The sequence below is a fragment of the Odontesthes bonariensis genome, chromosome 5 (genome assembly GCF_027942865.1).
Source record: "Odontesthes bonariensis isolate fOdoBon6 chromosome 5, fOdoBon6.hap1, whole genome shotgun sequence".
In the NCBI taxonomy this organism is placed as follows: domain Eukaryota; kingdom Metazoa; phylum Chordata; class Actinopteri; order Atheriniformes; family Atherinopsidae; genus Odontesthes; species Odontesthes bonariensis.
Window position 1 is genome coordinate 36,541,367 of NC_134510.1, and position 23,620 is coordinate 36,564,986.

The 23,620-nt window shown below is 38.9% G+C and overlaps 2 protein-coding genes across 5 annotated transcripts in view; both read left to right on the forward strand.

Annotated features, from left to right (window-relative positions):
* syngap1b (synaptic Ras GTPase activating protein 1b) overlaps positions 1 to 3,907 on the forward strand; it is a 230,972-nt gene extending 227,065 nt beyond the window's left edge. For all 4 annotated transcript variants that reach the window (XM_075466269.1, XM_075466264.1, XM_075466267.1 and 1 more), the window contains one exon: positions 1,343 to 3,907. In XM_075466269.1, coding sequence (XP_075322384.1) covers positions 1,343 to 1,460 — 118 coding nt within the window. In that variant the 3' untranslated portion in view covers positions 1,461 to 3,907. The remainder of the gene's footprint in view (positions 1 to 1,342) is intronic.
* Positions 3,908 to 8,771: 4,864 nt separating this feature from the next.
* smg5 (SMG5 nonsense mediated mRNA decay factor) overlaps positions 8,772 to 23,620 on the forward strand; it is a 29,796-nt gene continuing 14,947 nt past the window's right edge. The window contains exons 1-11 of the mRNA XM_075466271.1: positions 8,772 to 9,203; positions 9,582 to 9,680; positions 14,626 to 14,749; positions 15,933 to 16,089; positions 16,924 to 17,013; positions 17,739 to 17,828; positions 18,119 to 18,197; positions 18,277 to 18,402; positions 19,984 to 20,052; positions 21,553 to 21,779; positions 23,193 to 23,330. Of these exons, the coding sequence (XP_075322386.1) occupies positions 9,139 to 9,203; positions 9,582 to 9,680; positions 14,626 to 14,749; positions 15,933 to 16,089; positions 16,924 to 17,013; positions 17,739 to 17,828; positions 18,119 to 18,197; positions 18,277 to 18,402; positions 19,984 to 20,052; positions 21,553 to 21,779; positions 23,193 to 23,330 (1,264 nt within the window). The 5' untranslated portion in view covers positions 8,772 to 9,138. The remainder of the gene's footprint in view (positions 9,204 to 9,581; positions 9,681 to 14,625; positions 14,750 to 15,932; positions 16,090 to 16,923; positions 17,014 to 17,738; positions 17,829 to 18,118; positions 18,198 to 18,276; positions 18,403 to 19,983; positions 20,053 to 21,552; positions 21,780 to 23,192; positions 23,331 to 23,620) is intronic.

A 23,620-nucleotide genomic window follows, 5' to 3' on the forward strand; every position in this document is an offset into this window, starting at 1 on the left:
ATTAGACCAATACCATTAAGGAATAGTTCACAGTGGTCCACTGAAATTGTACGATAAATCAAACACACTTACACTACTAAATTATTGTAAATCGGTCGTTTGTACTCATCCCTCAACATGGAAAACAAACGAAGAAATGCGTATGATGCAGCTTTTAAATTGAACACAATCAATGACTTTTCCTGGTAGGCTACTGTCTTTTTTTTTTTTTTACCGGCCGTGTTACAGGCACTGTTTGGGAAAAAAAACATTTACACCATGTATTTGTGCGTTACCGATAGGTATTTAAGTTAAAACCAGCCGTGATACAGGCACTGTTCGGAAAAAAAGCATTTACATGTTTTATTTGGCAGCTCGTTCATGCTCGCACTATTTTCTTAGCGGTGGCGGAGTAATATCAACGAACATCCAGTACAAAATGTCAAATAAAACACGACAGAAGCAACTTTTCGCCACGAAATTTGATATGGATTACCAGTGCACACCAGTAACCACTCCGGTGAGTTGATGATTTTGAAAACGGACGTTTATTGTGCTTTTACGGACCTTTTAGGACATGCGCATGACTTGCCGTTCTGAAGCAGGTTGAGATGAATCAAAATTAGGCAAATACCGGAGACAGCAGTAAACATCAAAAAAGCGGTGAGGGAGGTTCTAAAACACTGCAGACGACTCAGAAAAGAGGCTTAATGTTGAAAATACCGCAGTTCCCCTTTAAGTTAAAACCAGCCGTGTTACAGGCACTGTTCAGGGAAAAAAGCATTTTCAGTATGCATTTGTTTCTGTTACCATACGCATTTAATTAAAAGTTTAAAAAGTCCTCATGTCTCATCTTTCTGTGTAAATATCTCATATTACTATGTGGCCACCCGCGGCTTATAATCCGGTGCGGCCTATACAAGTACAAAGTGGATTTTCTTTTTAAATTGAGAAAGTGCGCCCTATAGTCCGGAATTTACGGTAGATTTGTAGTTCTGATTAATGTTTAACTGTTGAACCATCAAATGTTGATAATGCTATGAGTCTTAAACACAGGGACAGACCGTCTGTTCAGACATCACGTAGGGCTACTCATTCCTTCTTTGTTGGATTCAAAGCCGGCTGAACCGTCGGATGATGGGTGATTGAGAAAAATTAACATAGCTGTGAAAATACCTCTGTGACTCAGGTAAACAAGCAGTTGCCTCAGAGCTGAACACACACAAATAACAAAAAACTACAGAGACGAGTCCAGCTTTTGGAGAGAGATGCTCGCTCAAACAGCTTTGCTTTAACGGCACCTGATCAAGCACCCTCCCCCGTTTCTTCTCTCTCTCTGTCTCCCCTTTTTTTCTCCCCTCAGCCACTCTCAAAGCTTCATGGAGGACAATGTGGAACGTAATTGGCTGATGCATCAACGGCAGTCTTCAGGTTGGCATGGCCACGTGTCCAGAGCCCTCTCTCGTGACGCGATTGGCTGACAAAGGGAGAACTTGGGGCATTGGTCCCATTCTCTTTGCTCAAAGGATGGTGCCGAGCCCCAGCGGACCATGTGAGGAGACGCTGGGGATATTTTTTCACTTTACTTGGGCCCTCTCTCTCTGATTTTTTTTTTTTTTTTAAATGTGTTTGACGCCTCCTTGTTGGATTTACTCTTTACTTATAAAAAGGTGGGCTGGGCATATATTGGTGTTTGTTAGCCTGCCGAGCATGCAAAGAACAGCTATGCAGTGTGATCAATTCGCAGAATAAAGGAACACAAAGGCCAAGGACAGCATGATGCTCAAACTGAGAGAGATCGGTGTTAGATGTATTTCAAAGGTGCTTGACTTCTCTTCAAATTTCCGTCCAAGCTGATTTACTTTTAAAGCATTTATTTCCCTCTTTCTCTCTCTCTCTCTTTCTCTCTAGAGCTTTTAGTCTTTTCAAATTACCCTTTGATCTTGATTCATTTATTCATCTAGGATCTAAACGCATTATTTAAGCACTTACTTTCTCTCTTTCTTGATTCTTTAGCTTTTTTTTGCGTTGGACTCTTTTTCAGTCTTTATTTGGTTTTAAACTAAATATGCACAGCCTAATTCAAAAAAACTGCTCCGGAAAAAAACAAAAACTTTGACTTTGGAAAAAAAACTGGACCGAATGTTCTTCTTTATATTTCTATGACGACGCTGATTATTCTTACAAATAGTATTTAAAACAAAAAAAAGAACTCTTCACCTGAAATCTTCCAGAGAAGATATTTATTTCTTCAAAAATAGATAGACGCCTCTATCTGATGGAGCGATCCATTTTATATGAACCGAGTTTTCTAAGACAATCTTGTGGAGAGAAGCGTGGCCCCAAAGGACCGAGGGACAAACTTGTGTTTTACCTACTCCTCCTACAAGAGTTTGCACGTTGCTGTGACGCCCCCCCCCCCCCCCCCACCCCCCACCCCCCCTCCTCTTGGTTATTATCGATTAGATCAATCGAAGAAAACGAATAATAAGAAGTGAGCGGATCTTTCTCCTCTAACAGTCGCCATGGAGCTCTCCATTGACGGACGATGCGGACGTGGTTGGATCAGGACATTCTTGCACCTGTCGTTTTGTACTCCACTTTGACTATCTGTGTGTAGAGTTTGAACCAAGCAGGGGATGAAGTTGTGGTTTTCTCCCCCGTGTGGCTGCATTTCAGTAAAAAAAAAAACTCACTTATTTCTACGCATGGACTCCACTGACACTGACACCGAGTCTGAGTTGAGATTCCTGCCATTTCCGACTGAAACGAGTACAGAGAGAGACATGTTAGAGGTCCCGCTGAATGGAGTGAATGTGTCTGTACATACGTGTGTGTTCTGGCTAAATCTTTGTGTATATACTGGATATATGTGTATATATGGTACGTCTATGTGTACATACAGTTTGTTTGTATATGCAGAGTGTACAGTTATTTTTCCTCTAATGTTTCTCTCTCTTTCTATGACTAGGTCTTCTCAAATTACCGATACTGAGGCACGGAAAGGTTTTTACACTGAACTGACAGCTATCAGAGGCACTTTCTGTGCAGACTTAGGATACCAGAAAGCTCTGTCACTTAGCTGCATTGTTGAGGCTCTCGAACAAGAAGCAAATCATGTAATCTTAAGCTTGCACTCATTTTTCTGACCAACTAAAAAGCTTTTCTAAGTAGATTTGGGTGACCAAGCAATGTTTGTATATAATATAGACTAAGACCCCCTTTTTGTTCTCCCTCCCCCACACACAAGCCTCCATTTGCATTTCTTTTCCTGAGTTCTTGCGTATTACGTTTGCAATGGTTGTCATTCAGAGTTATATATTTATTCTGACAACCCCTTATATATTCCTTGAAATTTTTGCTCTCCCCAAATTCTGCCTCTCATGGAACCGTCAAACTGTTTAATGCAGGTAAACTGGCGAAATGCTTCCATGAAAGTATACTGTCATCACTTAACTTTGCTTGTTTTTGTATAGGTCCTTACAAATTAAGTGTGCTCTTACTAACCTTAGTTCCTCTGCTGGTCACTCATCCTCATACCCCTTTAACAAGCCATAGCCCCCCCCACCAAACTCCTATATCGTTGTTTTGACAGGACAGACATTTGGGGATTTTGTGTATATTAATGGAAGAGTGGTGTTGAAGAGTGTATTGCAGTTGTATACGGATTTGTTATGAATGTGGATATTCTGATCATTGAATTATTATTGTAATAATTATAATAATTATTGCCTCTTTGATTTTTGTTGATTGATTCCTTTGATGCGGTTGATGAAGATGCCATTGTTCTGTTCTGTTCTGTTCTTTTCTTCTTCTTTTCTTTTTTTTTTTGGAATACACCGGAATTTATATTTTTCGGGTGGGTGAAACTGGAGATAGAAATACATAAATACATGAATAAATAAATAAATTTTAAAAAATCATTAAATTCTTAATGTTTTGTGTGTTTGCTTTTAAAGCATCCGTCCATTTCAGGGTCAAAGGGGGCTTTGTCTGGTGATATTCTGAATTATCTTTGGTTCGTAAATCTAAAGACAAAAACCAAATTCTATGATTACCACGTCACCAAATCTGAATCGTGTTGTGTCTCATTTAGGGCTGGGCGAGTTAACTCGTTATCGCGTTAACTTGTGAATTATTTAACATTGATAAATATTTTATCGCGCATTAACGCAGGTTTTATTATTGTAAAAGTCTGTTGAATGCATCACATTCACACAGTTACAGCAAACACCACGAAGCATGAAATAATAAAATAAAAATAAACTAGCAGGTAACATCACCGTTACAGGTGCTCCTCGGTCTCTGTGTGAAGCTAACGGAGCTAACCGGCGCTACTTCCTGTTTTACTTGTTTCAACATAAAAGCACGTATTTCAAAATAAATTTTAAAAAACTCCTGCATTTACAGCCAAGTTGAATTGTCTTCTCAGCGTAGTAGTTCCAGTCTAAAATATCACTTAAAGGCAAAACACACAACTGATAGCAGCAAGTCATTCAAGGAAACAGACAGTGGAGCGAGGCTTCTACATAAAAACTACAGAAAGATGCTGATGTTAAAAGTGTGTTTGCACAACAAATGTTATGGCACTTTAATTTATATGGCAGCACATTTAAAATAAAACTAAATGCTAAAAGCTATACACTACTTTTGGATTCATTTTTGGATTTTGCGTACAAATGCGATTAATCGTGATTAATCAGGGAAATAATGTGATAAATTAGATTCAAAATTTGAATCGTTGCCCAGTGCTAATCTCATTCTTCATGGCTGTGGAGCACTATTGACAAACACACAAAAGAGCCACCGTCATTATTATACCGTCCAGCTGTGGGAAATACTCATTAGTGCTCCAATGTGTGGTAATCCCCCCACTGAAAAGGCTCCCAAACAAAAACATAATTTACTTTTATTTAACTCACAGCATTGCTTTGGGCAATTTGCCTTTTTTTTCTTTCTTTTTTCTTTTTTATTGAAAATGTAAAATGATGTTTGTGTCACATTTACAAACATCATTCTTAGATATCTTCATAGGATGCCGGTGTTGTTGAGGCTGCCTCAGCCAAGTTAGGGAAGTTAGAAAACTGATCGATTGACTAACTTTTGGGTTTGGTCTTTGCTGACGGAAACTAAAATGTAAAATGTTTTGTGCTTTGCACGTTAGAATTGAATGAAAGACAACTTCGGTTTTACCCAGAAGCTTTGTTTGGTCCCTCCCTCGAAATAGAGCATGGTTTACGAATTGAGATTGGTCTCATAATTGATCATCAGTTTGAGTTATGTTTCAAATAAAGTGAAAATTATCTGAAATTTGAATGAAACTAAAAGTGGCACCTTTGAAAACACTGTTTTGTCAAATAAAAAACTGCCCAAGATCAAACGTATTTACAACATTAATAGTTTACAATAGAAAAAGATATGTGATCCAAAAAAAGTATGAATACTATCTGTCATTTGTGCCATTTTTTTTAGTTTCTTTAAATGTTTCGAGCGGAAATCGGTGAAAACTAAAGAAAATAGCTGGAATTTGACATTTTGAACCAATTAAACTTGCAGATCGCTCCTTGTCCCTCTCTGCTGAGCTTCAGCTTTGAATCAAAAGCCCCTCCGAGGGATGGGCAGGCTTGTAGCCATGGCAACCGAAGAAGAAGTGGCGGCAGGTGCTTCTCGAAGTCGAGGAATGATCCTTCACAGCCACATTTCCAGGATGCCACATGATAAAAATCTTGCTGAAGGACTTTTGTGATGTCGAGCATCCCTCGGGGGACTTCTTCATCTTCATTCAATGAAATTCAAAAGAGGCTTCACTGTATCCTCTGTGTTTTCAAAGTACCCACAATCCTTTGTTCACGTCCATAGATGGTGCACATGGAAGATGAAATTGAGGTTGGCACAAATGCAATAAAATATTTTACTTGTTCATTTTTACTGCCTTTTTTTTTCAGTCACACGGCAGCAAAGTATAAATTGTCTGTATTAATGTAGCCAGCTAACAGCTATCTAACAAACCTGATATTTTTTCAGGTTTTTTCAGCTCTTATGTGTGTTTAGTGTAATTAATCGAGGGATCGTTGCTGTGAATGTTTAGCTTGTTGGAAGCCAGAAGTGCCTGTTTCCATTTTTTATCAAGAATGACTTTATTTCCTTCATTTTCATCAATTAGTGCAACGCTGGATGTACATTATGGTTACTCCTTAAGTTGGTCGCTAAGCTCTTTTGTGCAACAGTTTAACTTGTTTTCAGGAATTTCTTCAAGTCAAACTAAAGAAAACAACATGAGTCAGTATTTTTTAGGAATCCTTTACTTGAATTATGAGGAAAATCTCCACTTAAAGTGCTCTGTGCGACTGGCCCTGGATCTTTTTTCTCAGATTGTCCCATAAATTGCTGCAAAGACACTTTGCGAATCAAGGAAAATATGACAAAATGAACATTTATGAAAATAAGTTCTGATTGAATACAAATTTGTGAGGGTAAAAAAAAATCAAGTTTGGGATTTTATTTCAGACGTTAAAGCTTCTGTTTGGATCTGCAGTTAGCTCACAGCTAAGTTTTTGCAGCTTGCTCATCCGGGCGGTCTGCATTTGTTCTGCATCTCAGCACGCTGGTTATTCTTTTTGCCGGGTACAGCAGATCATTTCTTCACACTGTCCCCAGCCAAGATGCCGAGGGTGAGGATGGCAGATGGGATCTGGGTTAGAATGAATGGGGACTCAGCTGAATGTAGCAAGCTTGTAGCTGTCCCCGTCATCCTGCAGTTAGTCGCCTGCAACTCCTCAGGTGGTTGGCAACTTCTAACTTTGGACAGAGCAGACAAAAGCAACACGCAGTGGAAGAGCAGTGGACAGTTTATATGGTGTAAACAGAACAGAGTTCCATCTAAGCTCAGCAATGAAACTAACAGTGACAGCTGGGATAAGTTCCCGCTCTGCACTGATGAATTTAATTAAGCGGGTGTAGAAAATAGGTGAATGGATGGAGGAAAATATTTACCCATAACGATATGAAAATGTGTGTTTTTTAGGGTTGGGCAACGATCAAAATTTTTAATCTAATTAATCACATGATTAATCACGATTAATCGCATTTGTACGCAGAATCCAAAAATGAATCCAAAAGTAGTGTATAGCTTTTAGCATTTAGTTTTATTCTAAATGTGCTGCCATATAAATGAAAGTGCCATAACATTTGTTGTGCAAACACACTTTTAACATCAGCATCCTTCTGTAGTTTTTATGTAGAAGCCTCGCTCCACTGTCTGTTTCCTTGAATGACTTGCTGCTATCAGTTGTGTGTTTTGCCTTTAAGTGATATTTTTAGACTGGAACTACTACGGTGAGACGACAATTCAACTTGGCTGTAAATGCGGGAGTTTTTTTCAAATTTAATTTGAAACGTGCTTTTATGTTGAAATAACTAAAACAGGAAGTAGCGCCGGTTAGCTCCGTGAGCTTCACACAGAGACCGAGGAGCACCTGTAGCGGTGATGTTACCTGCTAGTTTATTTTTATTTTATTATGAATGTGATGCATTCAACAGACTTTTACAATAATAAAACCTGCGTTAATGCACGATAAAATATCTATCGCGTTAAATGATTAACAAGTTAACTCGATAATAACGAGTTAACGAGCCCAGCCCTAGTTAATATCATTAACATAATTACAGATATACATTAAGAGTAAAGAAATCAAACCCATAACTGTAAAAAAAAATGCATCTCCCATGAAAGAAAACTGCTTTCCCTTTAGATCACCTTTCCACAGTCAGCAGATTCATCTTCTGAAAATGTAGGGCTGCAGAAACAAAATATGATTTGTATAGACCCCTACTGGCAAGAAGGGGGTACTACAACAACACAGTTAGGTGCTAAATTTGAAAGCAGAGATAAGTGGTTTTACTGACACAGCTACAAAGTTATTTGCATTTATTGAATCAATCTGAGAAAGAAATATTTTAATGTCTGGTTTAGATGCCCTGAAGTCAGAAAAGAACCATCAAAGGCCAATGTGCGCATGTTTTCTGACTGAATAGATTTCTGTTCAGATTTATTCTGCCCAGACCTGACTGGGAAATAAGAACAGGTTTCAGCCAATCTGTAAATGCACACACTGTTCCAATAAGTCAAAATAAGTTTAGAGAAACCTGTATGGGTGTTTAGTGGCTTTAACAATCGTTAATTTTATGATGGGACATATTGATTTCATTATAAGCGTGGTAATAACTTCAAACTCTTCTGGTTCTGATTTTAATACCATATATACAAATTGTTAAAGCTTCCATGTAGACACAAAAATTCACACAATAAATTGAAATTTGTCCATCTCATAAAATATCAGCAGGGTGCACTGCCTCTGTTAAAAATGTATGAAACATGTAGATACTATATGCTGTTGTCTTTAATTTTATTCAGAGGTGAGTGTACGAGCAGATTGTCATCTTTTTGTGTTTGTTTATTTCCAGAAACTTGTCAATTCTGAGATTTGGGGCTTTTTTTGCTGCCATTACAAGTCTTCTTTCAGCCTAATTATTCAAATCAACACATAGCTATTTCATTAGATTATACAATAAGATACAGCATTCAACAAAATATCAGTTCTAAAAGAAATGCCTCTACATAAGTATTTGATCGAGTCTGATAAATATATCGACTACGTTGATTTTTAAACTTCACTTTCTTGGTTAAAGTAAAGGATCGTAAAATATTTGTAAAATGTGGGTAATTAGCTTATCTGGCAACCCTTTTTGTAATCTCGTGAGTATGCGTTTTGACTCTCGCGATATTTAGGCGGTCAGTGCCTGTAAGGAATAATGGCCGCCTTCGTAGCAATGGCCGGAACAGTGAACAACACAAGAGGTCTACCAGAGCGTTTTAGCTGACCAGGAAGAGTGTAAATTACCTGGCACCCCCTTCTACCCGATTTTCTAAACGGATGGGTGGAGGGGGTTTTGCCAAAAGACACAAGAAACGAAAGAGACTTGGAGGGAACAGAGGAAAAGCTAACGTTATCTTGATAGCTAGCGCTAGCTGGCTATCAACACGGTTGTCACTGCCGGGGAACAAACCCGAGTAGCCGGGACAACAGTGTGTCGGGTGGGTCGAATGAAACGGTGACTTAACGCTGGAGTTTGCGGTCATACATTTGGCTGGTTGCTAATATGAGTGGACCGGGACAGGACAGCGAGCCAGAGGCGAAAGTCCTTCTCATTAAGCGACTTTACAGGTAATGTTAACGAGGCCGCTTCTGCCAAGCTAACCGAGGTGCTAATTGAACGTTATTGTGCAGGCTAGCTTAGCCTTAGCCAATCAGTGTTTGCAACTACAAAAGAGAGTCCGCCTGAATATTACAGTTAATTAACCGCCGCCACTGTATGTTTCACAACACAGGTACTGTAACGGCAGCTAAGTTTGACTGAAATTTAGGGAGTAATTGTAGCTTGTAATTGTGTACTGCATGTGTCATTCCCTGTCTTTGTTACAGAGAAGTGAAACAGAATGGGCTGCAGCTTTTAGCATTGCAGCAGTACGCTTTGTAGTCGTTGTGTTACAAGCTGCCAGCTTATTACTTATCACGGTTATCATTTTCCTGTTTTCTGCTCAGGGCTGTGGTGGAGTCTGTGCACAAGTTGGATGTCATCATCGGCAGCAAGTCGTCCTACAGAGAGGTCTTCAAGCCGGAGAACATTAGCCTTCGCAACAAGTACGTTCAGCTGTCTCAGAATCTAGATTGCACTCTCACTTCGATCTTATTGGCCAAATGCAATCTTTGTGTTATCTAAGTTGGTATATATAAGTATATAATGAGTCTTTAGCATGCTATCTTTTGAATTGGGATTGGCTGCACCCTGGAGCATCTCTGGGAACTAGTATTTCCTGGTCACACCTGGTGTAGTGCACTCAGCTTCCAGAGCCAGTCCAAATGTGTGAAGCTGTTACAGTGCACAGTGAAAATGAGTACACCCCTGTTGAAAAGTAACATTTTGAACAATATTTTAATACACACACAAGTTATTCCCAAAACGTGCATAGAGTAAGTTTAATACAACATCTGTTGAGCTTACAACAGAAAAGAAAGATCAATAATATAACTTAAATGACATATTTGTCCATTTTTGTGAAATTATGCTGGTGCAAAAGTGAGTACACCCCTATGTTAAACTCCCTGAGACTGGGCCGTGTTGGCCCAAAATGTCATGAAATGAAAAGGCATTAAAAGAGAGGTCATCGTTGTGCGTTTCATCTTTGCCTTACATTGAAATTTTACATTTTGAGTCTGCACCAGGCTAAAAGAGACGTGTGTGAGATTTGACTGAAATCCTATGGAGAGTATCATGATCTGCTTCAGTAGTCACAGTACGTGTTGACAAGCATGTTTCTTTTGGTGAAATTCAGCTTCCTACTGTTGATGGCATCCATACAGCCCCAAACCATGTCACTCCCACTACTATGCTTGACTTTAAGCATGGGGCACTTTTCTTTGCACAAATCACTTTTTACCACCACACAGGCTTGACACCATCGAAAGCAAATTTGTTCATCTTGGTGTCATCAGATCACAGGACATGGTTCCAGCAATCCATATCCTTAGTTTGTTTGTCTCTGAAAAGTGATTTGTACAAAGAAAAGTGCCCCATGCTTAAAGTCAAGCATAGTAGTGGGAGTGACATGGTTTGGGGCTGTATGGATGCCATCAACAGTAGGAAGCTGAATTTCACCAAAAGAAACATGCTTGTCAACATGTACTGTGACTACTGAAGCAGATCATGATACTCTCCATAGGATTACAGTCAAATCTCACACACGTCTCTTTTAGCCTGGTGCAGACTCAAAATGTAAAATTTCAATGTAAGGCAAGGATGAAACGCACAACGATGACCTCCCTTTTAATGCCTTTTCATTTCATGACATTTCGGGCCAACATGGCCCATTCTCAGGGAGTTTAACATAGGGGTGTACTCACTTTTGCACCAGCATAATTTCACAAAAATGGACAAATAGGTCATTTAAGTTATATTATTGATCTTTCTTTTCTGTTGTAAGCTGAACAGATGTTGTATTAAACTTACTCTATGCACGTTTTGGGAATAACTTGTGTGTATTAAAATATTGTTCAAAATGTTACTTTTCAACAGGGGTGTACTCATTTTCACTGTGCACTGTATCTACCACCTTTGATTTGGCCCTATCATAAAATAAGAGAAAATAAAATTTGATTCACTCAGTGTTTCATGTAAAGAAGACGGCTGGGTGCATATTTGTGCACAGGACACAGTGTACAGAAAGATTAAGGACAACAAGAGGAAGTTAGAAGTAAATGTGAAAAGGGGACCTGATGATTATATCTCATCCTGCTCAGTGACTTCTCTGCGCTTTGTCACGTAAAAGAGAATGTGAAGCTGAATGTGTGCCATGTTTGTTTATCTACATGACTCAATTTGTAAAAAAAAAAAAAAAAAAAGAGAGAGAGAGAACAATTAGCTCAGTGTTTCCTGAAGCTTATTCATTTGTTTGGTTTAATAACCATGATTCTGTTCAAAGGGTTGATTAGAAACCAGTCACTCCACCAGCTTGTGAAAACACAGACTTTGCACACTTCCACTGAGAAAAAAACCAACCAAAACACTGCCCTTTTCTGGATTTATAACCTTTAAACTCGCACAGAGTACATCTGTTCAGTCCAAAAAGTTAGTTTACCTTTGCAGGAGTGGTGATCACCAATCCAGTCTGTTTATCTCTGAGATTTAATTTCTTCCACTTTTACTGTTCCATCTGGCGCTTAAGCTAAACAAAAAACAAACTTGGTAGGAGATGTAAATAAGAACTGTAGTATTTAAGATTTACATCAGAATCTGCTGCTGTTTTAGTGGTTAAATTATTGTGTAACTATAACTTCTACTTCCATTTATCTGAATCTTTGTAGCTTATCTTTAAACAGTGTATTTATATATACAGTGGAAACCGCTTATAGTGGTCACGGATATAGTAATCAACCGCTTATATAGATCAAAAGGCTTGGGACAGAATCATTTCTATACAAATGCTGTTTAAATAATTCGTTTATAGTAATAATGTTAATTTTTGGCCATTTTATGAATGTAAACATGTGCCAAAAATAATTTTAAAACTACGTGTAGCTATTTTATTTTTTACTCCCTTCATTCCTTTCTGGACGTCTGCTTCTGCCTCGCTAGCCAACGTAACGAGTTGACACCGGGCAGCAAGCGCGCGAATCATGGCTGGAAAAAGGAAGTCATTTTCTCTGAATGAAAAACGTAGTCTCCTCGAGGCGTATGACAAATTACCAAAAACGAGCCAACGAGATGCTGCGGCGAAGCTTGGCACCGGCGGCACAGCAGAGAATAAGTAACGTACTGTATTTGAGTTAGCCTACAGTATGTCTGCGCACTGCGCAGTACTGTAATTAAACTTGCATGATAATAAAATTCAGTAGATGCTGAAGTTATACGTTTCATTTCATTTTTCTCATTGAAAAACGATACAAATGGCATTTAGATGATATTCTGCATAAAAATTAAGTGAAATACCTGTGCTGTAATACAAATTACAGTGTTATAATGTTCAAATTGGCTCTGGACCAACGTGATCACTATAAGCGGTTTCCACTGTATATATACCGAGATGATCCATAGGAATACCTTTTATAGGATTACCATTATCACTTCTGTATTAAACATGAACTTGAAAAAAAAAAAGCTGGTGTTCAGCATAATTGTTACTCAGAACTGCATGTTTGAACTTGGACTGTGCTGTTTACCTCTGAGAGCGGCTGTATTGATTAGTTATCAGATTCCCGATGAGCTTCTTTTCATTTTGTGCTCCACATGTAAATGAGACACCTCGGCATCCCAGGTGAGACGCCTAATGATGTTGGTTCTGAGACATTCACATTTTCAGTTTCCTCTCATAGAATTCTGCAGACGTCAGAAAATGAGTTGATTTCTTGATTCATTTCTAATTGTCCAATTGTTGCAGTGCAGGATGATATTGGTACCGAATTGTTCTCCCTGCGAGATCATGAGAAATACAGCGTGCGGCAGAAGAATCCGACCAACTGCTGCACACATGAAGTGAGGTCAGAAAATGTTGCGAATGCGGTCTGGAATCAGCTGACTCAGACTGCATGAGTCACAGAAGGGAAGGACGAACATTTTTTACATGCACCAAACCGTTTCATTATTTTGTTCAGCGTCTCGATATGTGAAGATCTAGTTTCTGTGAAACTGGGGATTACATCCATTTAATTTACCTGCTCTGTTGTTAAAGTGAAGATTAAAAAAACACACCCGTCATAATTTTGTGGAGCCTGTGATGATGTGTTTACACTGGAAAAAATGCCCCTCCAAAAATCAGTAAATAAACAACAAATACAAGACGTTTTTGCTTGAAATAAGCAAAAAAAATCTGCCAATGGAACTAGTGAAAATCGGCTTGTCAAGATTTCTTGAAATAAGATGTGATATTTAGGACTTTTGAGATAAAAGTGATCTTGAAATTAGCTTAAAAACCTCTTCAAATGTCAAAAAAAGCTTGTTTCATATGAAATCCGACTCAAAACTATTTGTTTTCAAGACTTTTTCATTTAACAAGATATTCCAGATGTATTGTCTTCAAACAAGTCCCTATATCTGGCTGAAATAGTACTTGTTAGGCAGTTGTGTCTTTGTATTATATATATATATATTTTAATAAATATATATATTAAGTGTAATGAGATACTCAATGAGACAAATATACTTGGTAAGACTTTAATTTTTTCCACTGTGGTAGTAGCAGAAAATGTGTAAAGACCCTAAATATATCTTGTATTATAAGCAGTTCTAAACATTTCTGCCTATAAACCATCTAAATGTTACATATTTCAACTTTAAGGCTGATGGATTGCGACAAAAATCATCGATTTCGGTTGGTACTGCAATCATTTATTCAACTTTAAGAATATCTTGTATTTGTTGTAATTCATAAAAACATACTTGTTGCTTTTATCCCTCTGGTTCTTAAACACCAGAGTTTCCAAACAGCTGAATGGCTTTTACATTTGTTGTTGGTTCCCTTTTTTCCTCGTGTCGGCAACATGTCAGAGTCTGGCAGCGAGTTAGTTTCAGCTTAAAGCAAAGGTTAAAAGCACACAGATGTACGGGAGTTATAACGCAGGATAAAATGCGAGCATCATTGTGAAAAAGACGAAGACGTAATGGAAAAAATAGCGTTTTTATAGCAATTATAACACATAACTAAAGCGCACAGCTCTGAGTCTAATCAAAGAATCCATACGTCCTTCCTTTTAGGAAGCTGTGATGTCATGTTTTTGTTCACATATTTTTTTAGAAAGGGTTTCAGTTGTGTTTTTCACAGGCTGCCTTTTACAAAGATGTGTGTGTTATTTTGGATATGTGTACCTGCGGTAATAGACTGGAGAGTGAGTTTATATTTAGTCTGCAGTGTGATTTCTCTCTTTATCGGCCTGGTCCAGCAGCGGTTTTAATCTGCGTGTCTTGTTCTGGCTCCTGAACAAACAAAGCTAAAGATGTTGAGGCTGAGGTTGTCAGAAGGTGGAACAAGCCTCACGTTATCGGTCCGCCCGTCCAACCGGTGACCCAACTGTTGCCTTTTTTCTGTGTCTTCAGGCTGAGGGAGCTTTGTGTGAAATTGATGTTTCTTCACCCTGTCGACTACGGCCGCAAGGCCGAGGAACTGCTGTGGCGGAAAGTTTACTATGAGGTCATCCAGGTTATCAAGACAAACAAGAAGGTAAGAACAGAAGCAAAGATACTCTCTCTGAATGAGCCAAGCGAGCACTTTATCTTCTGTTTGCTGGCCTCACTCTGCGGCCTCTGCTTAAAGGTCAACTCTGCTGTCACCACCACTTTGCAAATATTAAAGTGGGGTTCTTACTGGAAATCGGATACCTAAAAATGGCGCTTTTTAGTCCTTTTGTCCTAATTAATCAACATGGGACAACATGAAAGCAAGTCTGCTCTTGTCATAGCTAAATTAGTTTAGTTAATAAATGATAATGAATTTTATACCATGATTGTGATTCAGATATTTGTGAAATTTAATCATCGGTAAGCAATATTCCTGTAAAAATGCTTTGTAAAAAAGCCTTAATATGAGTTTCAACTCGGTGTTTTATTGTCCAGCTCACAGTTTTATGGATTTGGTTTATTCTCAGCTTTCACCGAATTGTTTTCAGAAATAAAACCACACTGCAAGACAAGGCAAGTTTATTTATATAGCACAATTCAACTACAGGGCGATTCAAAGTGCTTTACAGATGCATTAAAACAGTAGAAATAAAAAGCATGATTTAAATTTTAAAGAAATAAGAACAATAGATAGAATCAGATAAAATCAGTAGTTAAAATGTGATTAAGTTTTGAAACTCAAGCTTGTGTTTCAAGCTTGTTTCAGCTGATCTGAGGCTTTCTGGGAGTTTGTTCCAGACATGTGGAGCATAGAAGCTGAACGCAGCCTGTATATCACCTGCTCGGCATCTCAGTCTGCTGGTGAGCACTGCAGGTTTATTGGCCAAAGAAGCAAATTATGGGAGTGGATGGGCACCAGAAACCCAGCAGAAAGAGTCAAAATGTTTCTCTTAAAGACTTAAATTAGACAGAAACGACTGTTTTGCTATATATTTGGCTCGGAGTGGCTAAAAGTCTGTTGTTTTTTTTTTTGTTTTTTTTCAGACACAGTTGGTTAAATTTGACTAACTTTGAGCTTTTTTTACATTCTGTATGTAATTTTAATGAAAGTAAAGACATGTTTACACATCAGCAAACTGAAGGACAACCTGCACTTGTGTCTTCCTGATGGCCAATAGAGATTAAAAGTCTTCCTCAGTGTTTTGTTGAACACATTCACACTTTTATTTTTTTTAATCCTGGCGTCTCTTTCTGTTTTTTTTCTTCTGGTCTTTCTTTCGCTGCAGCACATTCACAGTCGCAGCGCGCTGGAGTGCGCCTACAGAACCCACCTGATCGCCGGCGTGGGCTTCTACCAACACCTGCTGCTCTACATCCAGTCCCATTACCAGCTGGAGCTGCAGGACTGCATAGACTGGACCCACGTCACAGATCCGCTCATCGGTCAGTTCTGAAGGCGCAGATTCTCCTTTTCTTTCTCATGGATGCTCAGATCCAGATACAGCTGGGTTATTAATGGCTGCAGTCTGGCTTTGGGAACTTTACTTTTCCCCAGGGACTAAGAACTTGGGAGGGTTTCTTTCTGTTTGTGTCTCAGCACAAATAAAAGCATCCAACCCTCCGCATAACCCTGATTGGAAGGTGCTGCATTGCTAATATGCTGATTTCACTGATGTGTAATTGGTCAGATCTTTCCAGTAACACAGTAAAAACATGGAAAAATTAAATCTGAATCAAATCAAATTTATTTATATAGCACATTTCATGTACAAACGATTCAAAGTGCTTTACATAAAATAAAAGCATTGCAGCAGGGAAGCATTAAAAATACATAAAAGAATATAAAGAGAAACAAATAAAATCATTTAAATGAATTTAAAAACAAGCAACAGTCCAGATAAATTCAAAGATATATCGTGCAGATTTCATGCATAGACACATGAGAAAAGAAATGTTTTTAACCTGGATTTAAAAATGTCTCCATTGAGTGAAGTATTATTTAGGTCTTTGAAGTCCCTGGGACTTAAAGTAATGTGTTTTTTCTTTTCTTTTCTACTATTCTTTGTAGCTAAATCTGTTTCAGGAGTGTTGTGCATACTTAAATGGAATCAAGCTGTTAAAGAGAGCACCTGTACTTTTTTTTTTTAAAAGGCGCTGCGATACACACAAATAAACCTAACCATCTACAGTAGTCGGGCTGTATAAGTGTGTTAGCTAAAAGCTTGAAATGTTTAGATGAATAAATTAAATAAAACATTAAGTTGTTTTTCCCAACAGGCCGAAAGAAACCGGTGTCGGCCACCCCCAAGGAGATGGAGTGGGCGCAGATGGCCTGCCATCGCTGTCTGGTCTACCTCGGAGATCTGGGTAATAATATCTGATTAATTCATCTCTGCCAGGCTCGAAGAGGTGTAAGACAGCTTGTGTGTGTGTGTCATTCAGTGTGGGAAATGTTGTTGAATAACTGATAAACACGATAAGGACTGATCATTACCGTCTGATACACTGGAAAAAATCAAAGTCTTACCAAGTATATTTGTCTCATTTCTTGTCAAAATATCTAATTACACTTAATATAAGACACAACTGCCTAACAAGTACTATTTCAGCCAGATATAGGGACTTGTTTGAAGACAATACATCTGGAATATCTTGTTAAATGAAAAAGTCCTGAAAACAAATTGGTTTGAGTCACATATCATATGAAACAAGCTTTTTTTGACATTTGAAGAGGTTTTTAAGCTAATTTTAAGATCACTTTTATCTCAAAAGTCCTAAATATCACATCTTATTTCAAGAAATCTTGACAAGCCGATTTTCACTAGTTCCATTGGCAGATTTTTTTTTGCTTATTTCAAGCAAAAACGTCTTTTATTTGTTGTTGTTTTTTTTAAACTTAATTTTGGAGGGGTATTTTTTCCCAGTGTACCTTGTATCTTATGTGAAAACTGTGTTTTCTGTTTCATTTTAAACTGTGGAAATCTTCTGAGTTTATGTTTAATAACAATTTTCTGAAACCGGTTGTGTTTATTCTGTGATATTTGGATGTTTTTTCTTACTTTTTTCAATGCTTCCTGGTGTTTTCTCCTCAGCCCGTTACCAAAATGAACTTGCTGGGGTGGAGGCCGAGCAGCTGGCAGAGAGGTTTTACCATCAGGCCCTGTCTGTTATGCCGCACGTCGGTGAGTGGATGCAATATAAAGCTGCGCCGTGAGCGACGCATCAACTATAAATCCAGCTTTAAGTAGATGGTTAGCAAAGCACACATTCATTCCTGTCAGTAAAGAGTCTCAATTTGGGAAATGAACGCTGCTTTATGCTTTATATGGTATAACATATTAATTTCCATTGACATTACTTAAATGAATGAATGAATGATTGATTTAAAAAAAAAAAAAAAAAAAAAAAAAGAAGAAGAAAGAAAGAAAGAAACTAACTGTCATTCATTGTTTTTCCAACCACAATTCTACAGGAATGCCTTTTAACCAACTGGGCACGCTGGCTGGGAGCAAATTCTACAACGTTGAAGCAACCTACTACTACCTACGCTGGTAAAGGATGTCGATGTGCAGTTACAAATCACGTTCCAGTGAAGTTTGAAGTCTAAACAGATATTTATTGTGTGCTTAGCATCCAATCAGATGCCCCGTTTGAGGGCGCCTATGGCAACCTGAAGCGCCTGTTTGACAAAGCTGCCAAGATGTACCACCAGGTGAAGAAGCAGGAAATGAAGAAGCTGTCTCCGTCTCGTCAAAGGTGAGGAGCATTCAGGGAACATTGGGCCTCATGCGAGAACATTTTCGTATTTTTATTCTAAATATCTCTTAGTTTTCTCGTACAAACAGATTCAACAAACGCTCTCAACTTTGGAAAAAGTGTGTAAACGACCTGCGTAAATGATGAATGCCACCCGTGTGTATTTAAGTGCACGAGGATAGCAACTGTGCATACTCCACGCCTCATCATGATGGCTCTTTGATGTGTGTGGGGGGGTGTTAATGAGGGGGGTCTTCTGGCACCACACCTTCTGGACTGCCTGGGCTGGTTCAGGTAGTAGGAGACCCTCATTCATGGCAATATTGTGCAAAACGCAGCATGCCAGATACCAGATCCTCAACAGCAGGGGGGCTCTGATGCGTATATGTGTGCAGTCTATCGCTAGGTGGAATTGGGTTTGATCGGCGCGTTTCTCTCTGGAGTTGTGGCTCTAGCAAGCTGCATATTTGCAGCAGCACAGTCCTTGGCAATCTAAATTGCGATTCGTCTGTCTCCGCAACGATATCTACACGTTCTCGGAACACACGCTCTCTTCCAAGAGCCTGACCCGCTAAGGGATCCAAAAGTAGAAAGTCAGCAGCTGGTTACGCTTCCCATTGACCTTGTTATATACAGATTCAAATTAACCTTCAATTAGTGCATAATTTAAGTCGAGCAGAATAATGTCAGCATAATTATGAGGTATAATGTGTATATTTATTTATGTTTGCTTCAAAGTAATTAAATATACAATCCATTAGTCAAGCCAACTTGATTGGAATAACAGCGGACTATTTTAGGAAACTCCTCAACAGCTCTGGATCACTCGTAAATTCTGTTCGTACCTGAAAGAAAACTTAAAATATAAAAAAATTGGTGAATGCGCAGATTCTCTTTAATCACTCGTACGGATGATTTAAGAACAAATCTGTGTGTGAGGCCCGATGTGTTCCAATCCATCTACAAGTAATGTGTTGATTCTTTTAGTCTTTGATCATTTAGGTTGAACCTTTACTAGCTTGGTTGAAAATCTGATTACATATGTCGCCGTCAGTCTGGTTGCATCCCGGAGCTTTTTCTTTCTTTCTTTTTTTTAAATCTATCACAAAGATGCCCCAACCGCTGGTGGAGAAAACGTCGCACCTCTCTGCAGATGATCACATGAATGATAATTCCGGTGGCTAATTTAGACGGTTGAAGAAACAAAAGTAACGCGAGCCATTTGAAGTCAAAATTTAAGCAGGAATGTCAATGAAAAACAAGCACTCCAGGAGGCAGTTTGCAGTGCCTCTGGAAGTATGGAGCAAATAAGATTAACATACTTATTTGCCACCTGGAAAGAGAACAATGATGCTTTTGTTTTATTTACACAAGCACCCCATCTGTACCTGTTCTTTTGTTGGCTAAACATTCAAATCTAATGCAGAGCAGCAGTGTTTTTCCTGATAAAAATGTGATTCTGTGAACATTTTTACCACTGTGCTTTAACTTTTGAAGCAAACAAACGGTTTTATTTAAGTTTTATACAAAGTTTTAACAGTTGCAATTTATAATGTCGATTCGTTATGACCTCATTTGCAGATCCAAAGACATCAAGCGTCTCCTGGTGAGTTTCATGTACCTGCAAAGCCTGCTGCAGCCCAAGAACAGGTCAGTGACTGAGCTGCCCAACACCTGCTTTCCTTTTCCTCTGTTTTACAATCTTAACTGCTGTGGGAATAAACAGCAGATTTTTTTTTTAATCCCTATCCATTTCATGCTTCCTTTTACCCAAGATAAACATCCTTTTTCATCCATGCATTCATCTCCAGTAGACTCCATCACTGTAATGCGCTTTTAACTGGACCAAATGGAGACATTTTTAAATCCAGGTTAAAAACATTTCTGTTCTCATGTGTCTATGCATGAAATCTGCACGATATCTTTGAACTTATCTGGACTGTTGCTTGTTTTTAAATTCATTTAAATTATTAGGGACCGAGCAGTGAAACTGTAAGGACCCTATTGTATCTGTAAGGTTTATTCCGCCGTCTTCTTATTCTTTGCAAAAGGTGCTCGAAAACTCAGGAAATTTTGCGAGCGCCACCTGCCAGTCGACGACATGAAAAAATCTAAACTTTATATTTTTGGGAGTCGCTCAAAAATGGTCCCCGCATTGGGGTTAGTTTTGCGTGGGATGACGAAATTCGGTACACTCCTTCATCATGCCCAGACGCACAAAAAAGTCTCTTGCCGCCATGGTCCCACGTCTACAGGAAGGCGGCCATTTTGAATGGAAAGTGAGTTTTCGTGCCATTTTTGACCGATTCCATGCCTTGTATATGATCGAACTTGTCCTACAGATTTAATGCTACAGACTTCAAACTTGGCCAGGTTACTCTTAAGCTATGGGGGGGGGGGGGGGGGGGGGATTAATTGAAAAACTTTTCTAAACTGAATGGTGTGGCCGTGGCAAGGCGCCCCCTAGAAATTTTCAAAAACCTCTCCGCATTGGGGTTATTATGTGCTCGTACGTACGCAGAGGGTATCGTGCGTATGGGCAGAGCTGCGTGACTACGGTGTCCAGCGCATATCCCAACGTGCGCACATTTCGGTCCCGCATACAGCTGCTTGCAGCTTTCTAGTTTTATTTGTTTCTCTTTATATTCTTTTATGTATTTTTAATGCTTCTTCCAGTCCCTGCTGCAATGCTTTTATTTTATGTAAAGCACTTTGAATTGTTTTGTACATGAAATGTGCTACAAATAAATTTGATTTGATTTGAATGATAAATACACATTTTCATATCGTCATTGGTAAATGTTTTCCTCGATCCATTCACCTATTTTCTACACCCACTTAATTAAATTCAATTTAAATTCAAATAAATATGATGATGATGATTTTTTTTTTCATGTATTTCAAAGGAAGAATGTCTCTGTCTGTAGTGTCTAACCCCTTAAACATGCACAAGTATATGTAAATGAGTAAATATTTGCTTTAGTAAAGTGTGACTAAAAGTCCAGGAGACCTAACATGGTGATTCATGATAAAGTCGACACTGTCTGACATGAAAAGTGAAGTTCTATTGAGCAACATCAGTACAATATATATATAAACTGCATTGTTAAATCATTTTTATTTATAGTACATTTTCTTTTTTCAATGCAGTTTAATGGAGACGGAGCTGACATCACTCTGCCAGTCGGTGTTAGAGGACTTCAACCTGGTGCTGTTCTACCTTCCCCCTCCAACACATGGAGGCGCTCTCCACTGCCCCAGCGAGGAAGAAGAGGAGCAGCAGCACTCAGACAGCTCCTGCCCTGTGCTTCCTGACAACCTCATCTTCAAGATGGTGATCACATGTCTCATGGTGGTTCACAGCCTTAAGAGGGGAGGTTGGTGTCTGTTTGTGGAGATCTACCACGATTTATCAAATGTATTTGGTTCTGATGGATAGCTGTAACACAGAAGTGAACATTTTACATCAGAGCTGTGTAGGTTTCAAGTTGTTTTAGACACCAGAGAGCTACAACGGGTACATGTGCAGGTCTGTGAAGCTCCGAAACGTAGCAGACGCACAACCGTGCAAGGCTGTTTTCACTCTTCTGATTCTTCTGATTGCACCAAAATTTAAATTGGGAATTTTGAAGGTATGAATTTCAAAGATAAACTCGTTTTCAGTGAAGTTTTGTCTTTAAATTCAATATAAAGCATTAATAACAGTGTCTAAGAAGTATTGTTACCCACCCGGCCTAATTCTATGATGTAAAAAATGCTATAAATATAGACTTTAGAGCAGGGGTGGCCAACCCACGGCTCCCTCTTTGTCTGGTTTCATACGGCTCTTACATTCATATCAAAATTTTAATGTGCATGTTCGCTTCGTTTGAGTTCAATACGGCAGCGGTCTCCAACCTTTTTTTGCTCCATGGACCGGTTTAATGTCAGACAGTATTTTCACGGACCGGCCTTTCAGGTGTGGCAGATAAATATTACAAAATGAAATTAATAACTGTGGTATTTAGTAGATATAACAAACTTGAATCCACTGTGTACTTGTATGTAACTTTATTAGCAGCGTCCTCTTGACGTAACATCCTCTCTGCCTCCTAACGCTCTCTGGTCGCTATGGTAACGCTTAAACATGCCTTCAAAATGCAGCTTTCTTTTTCTTAGTGGTCACAGCCTCTTCTTCTTGTCTGCTCACTGGGAAGAAGCTTTCCAAACACTCCTGTCTTTGACTCATTTTGCTCGGTTCGTGGGTTTGATCAGCGTTGACTCGTCACTCAACTCAACTTTATTTATAAAGCCCTTTAAAACAGCAGTGGCTGAAACAAAGTGCTGTACATGAGTAACAACACGAAATAAAAAGCATAAAACATAAGAACAATGTAAAAACAATAATAATATTAAAACAATAACAGAAACAGAGTCTCATGCTGGTCACATGACCGAGACGAGAGTGAAGAAACGACGGATGTAACAGAGAATTTGGTCATTTTTCAAAGTAACGTGTCTCTTTGTGGTAATGCAGTAAAAAAATGTGACTCTTGGTCTCTGACCGGTTGGCCACGCCTACTTTTAGAGGCTCTCCGAGGCTCCTGTGTGTATCCCAGCTGTCTAAAGGTAATTGGTGAGATTACCAGATGTAAAATGGTCGCTGCTGTGGCACATGTTAGTCTGAGCTCTTTGTCAGAATGATGCTTCACTTCGTGTCATTTCATCGATCTTTCTCCCTCTTTCTAATCAAAGAAGGCCACTTTTTGTCCTGACTAACGCTGGTGTGTCCTGTTGTTTTTTTTTCTCAGGATCAAAGCAGTACAGTGCATCCATAGCTTTTACTCTGGCTCTGTTCTCCCACCTCGTGAACCACGTCAACATCCGGCTGCAGGCTGAACTGGAGGAAGGGGAGAGCCAGGTGCCTCCCCTTCACGCCGATGCTCCAGGTAAGAAAATCTCTCTCTGCATACAGAAAAAGTCTCACAAAAAAGCAGCTGCAAGTCATTCATCAGCTCGAAAGCCTCATAAAGCAACAGTTTACTGTGGTTATCGGCGCTCTTTGAAGGTTTGAGTATCAGAATCATTTGGGAGGAGTTGAACGGTGTGTGCGGTTTCTGCCTAAAGCTGATAAGCTTCATAAATTCTCTCTGACATGCTCCTTCAGGACCAACCCTTTTTCTTTGGGAGGATTTATTTGCTTGTAAAATATGTTTGATAACCTGAATAAATGGTGAAT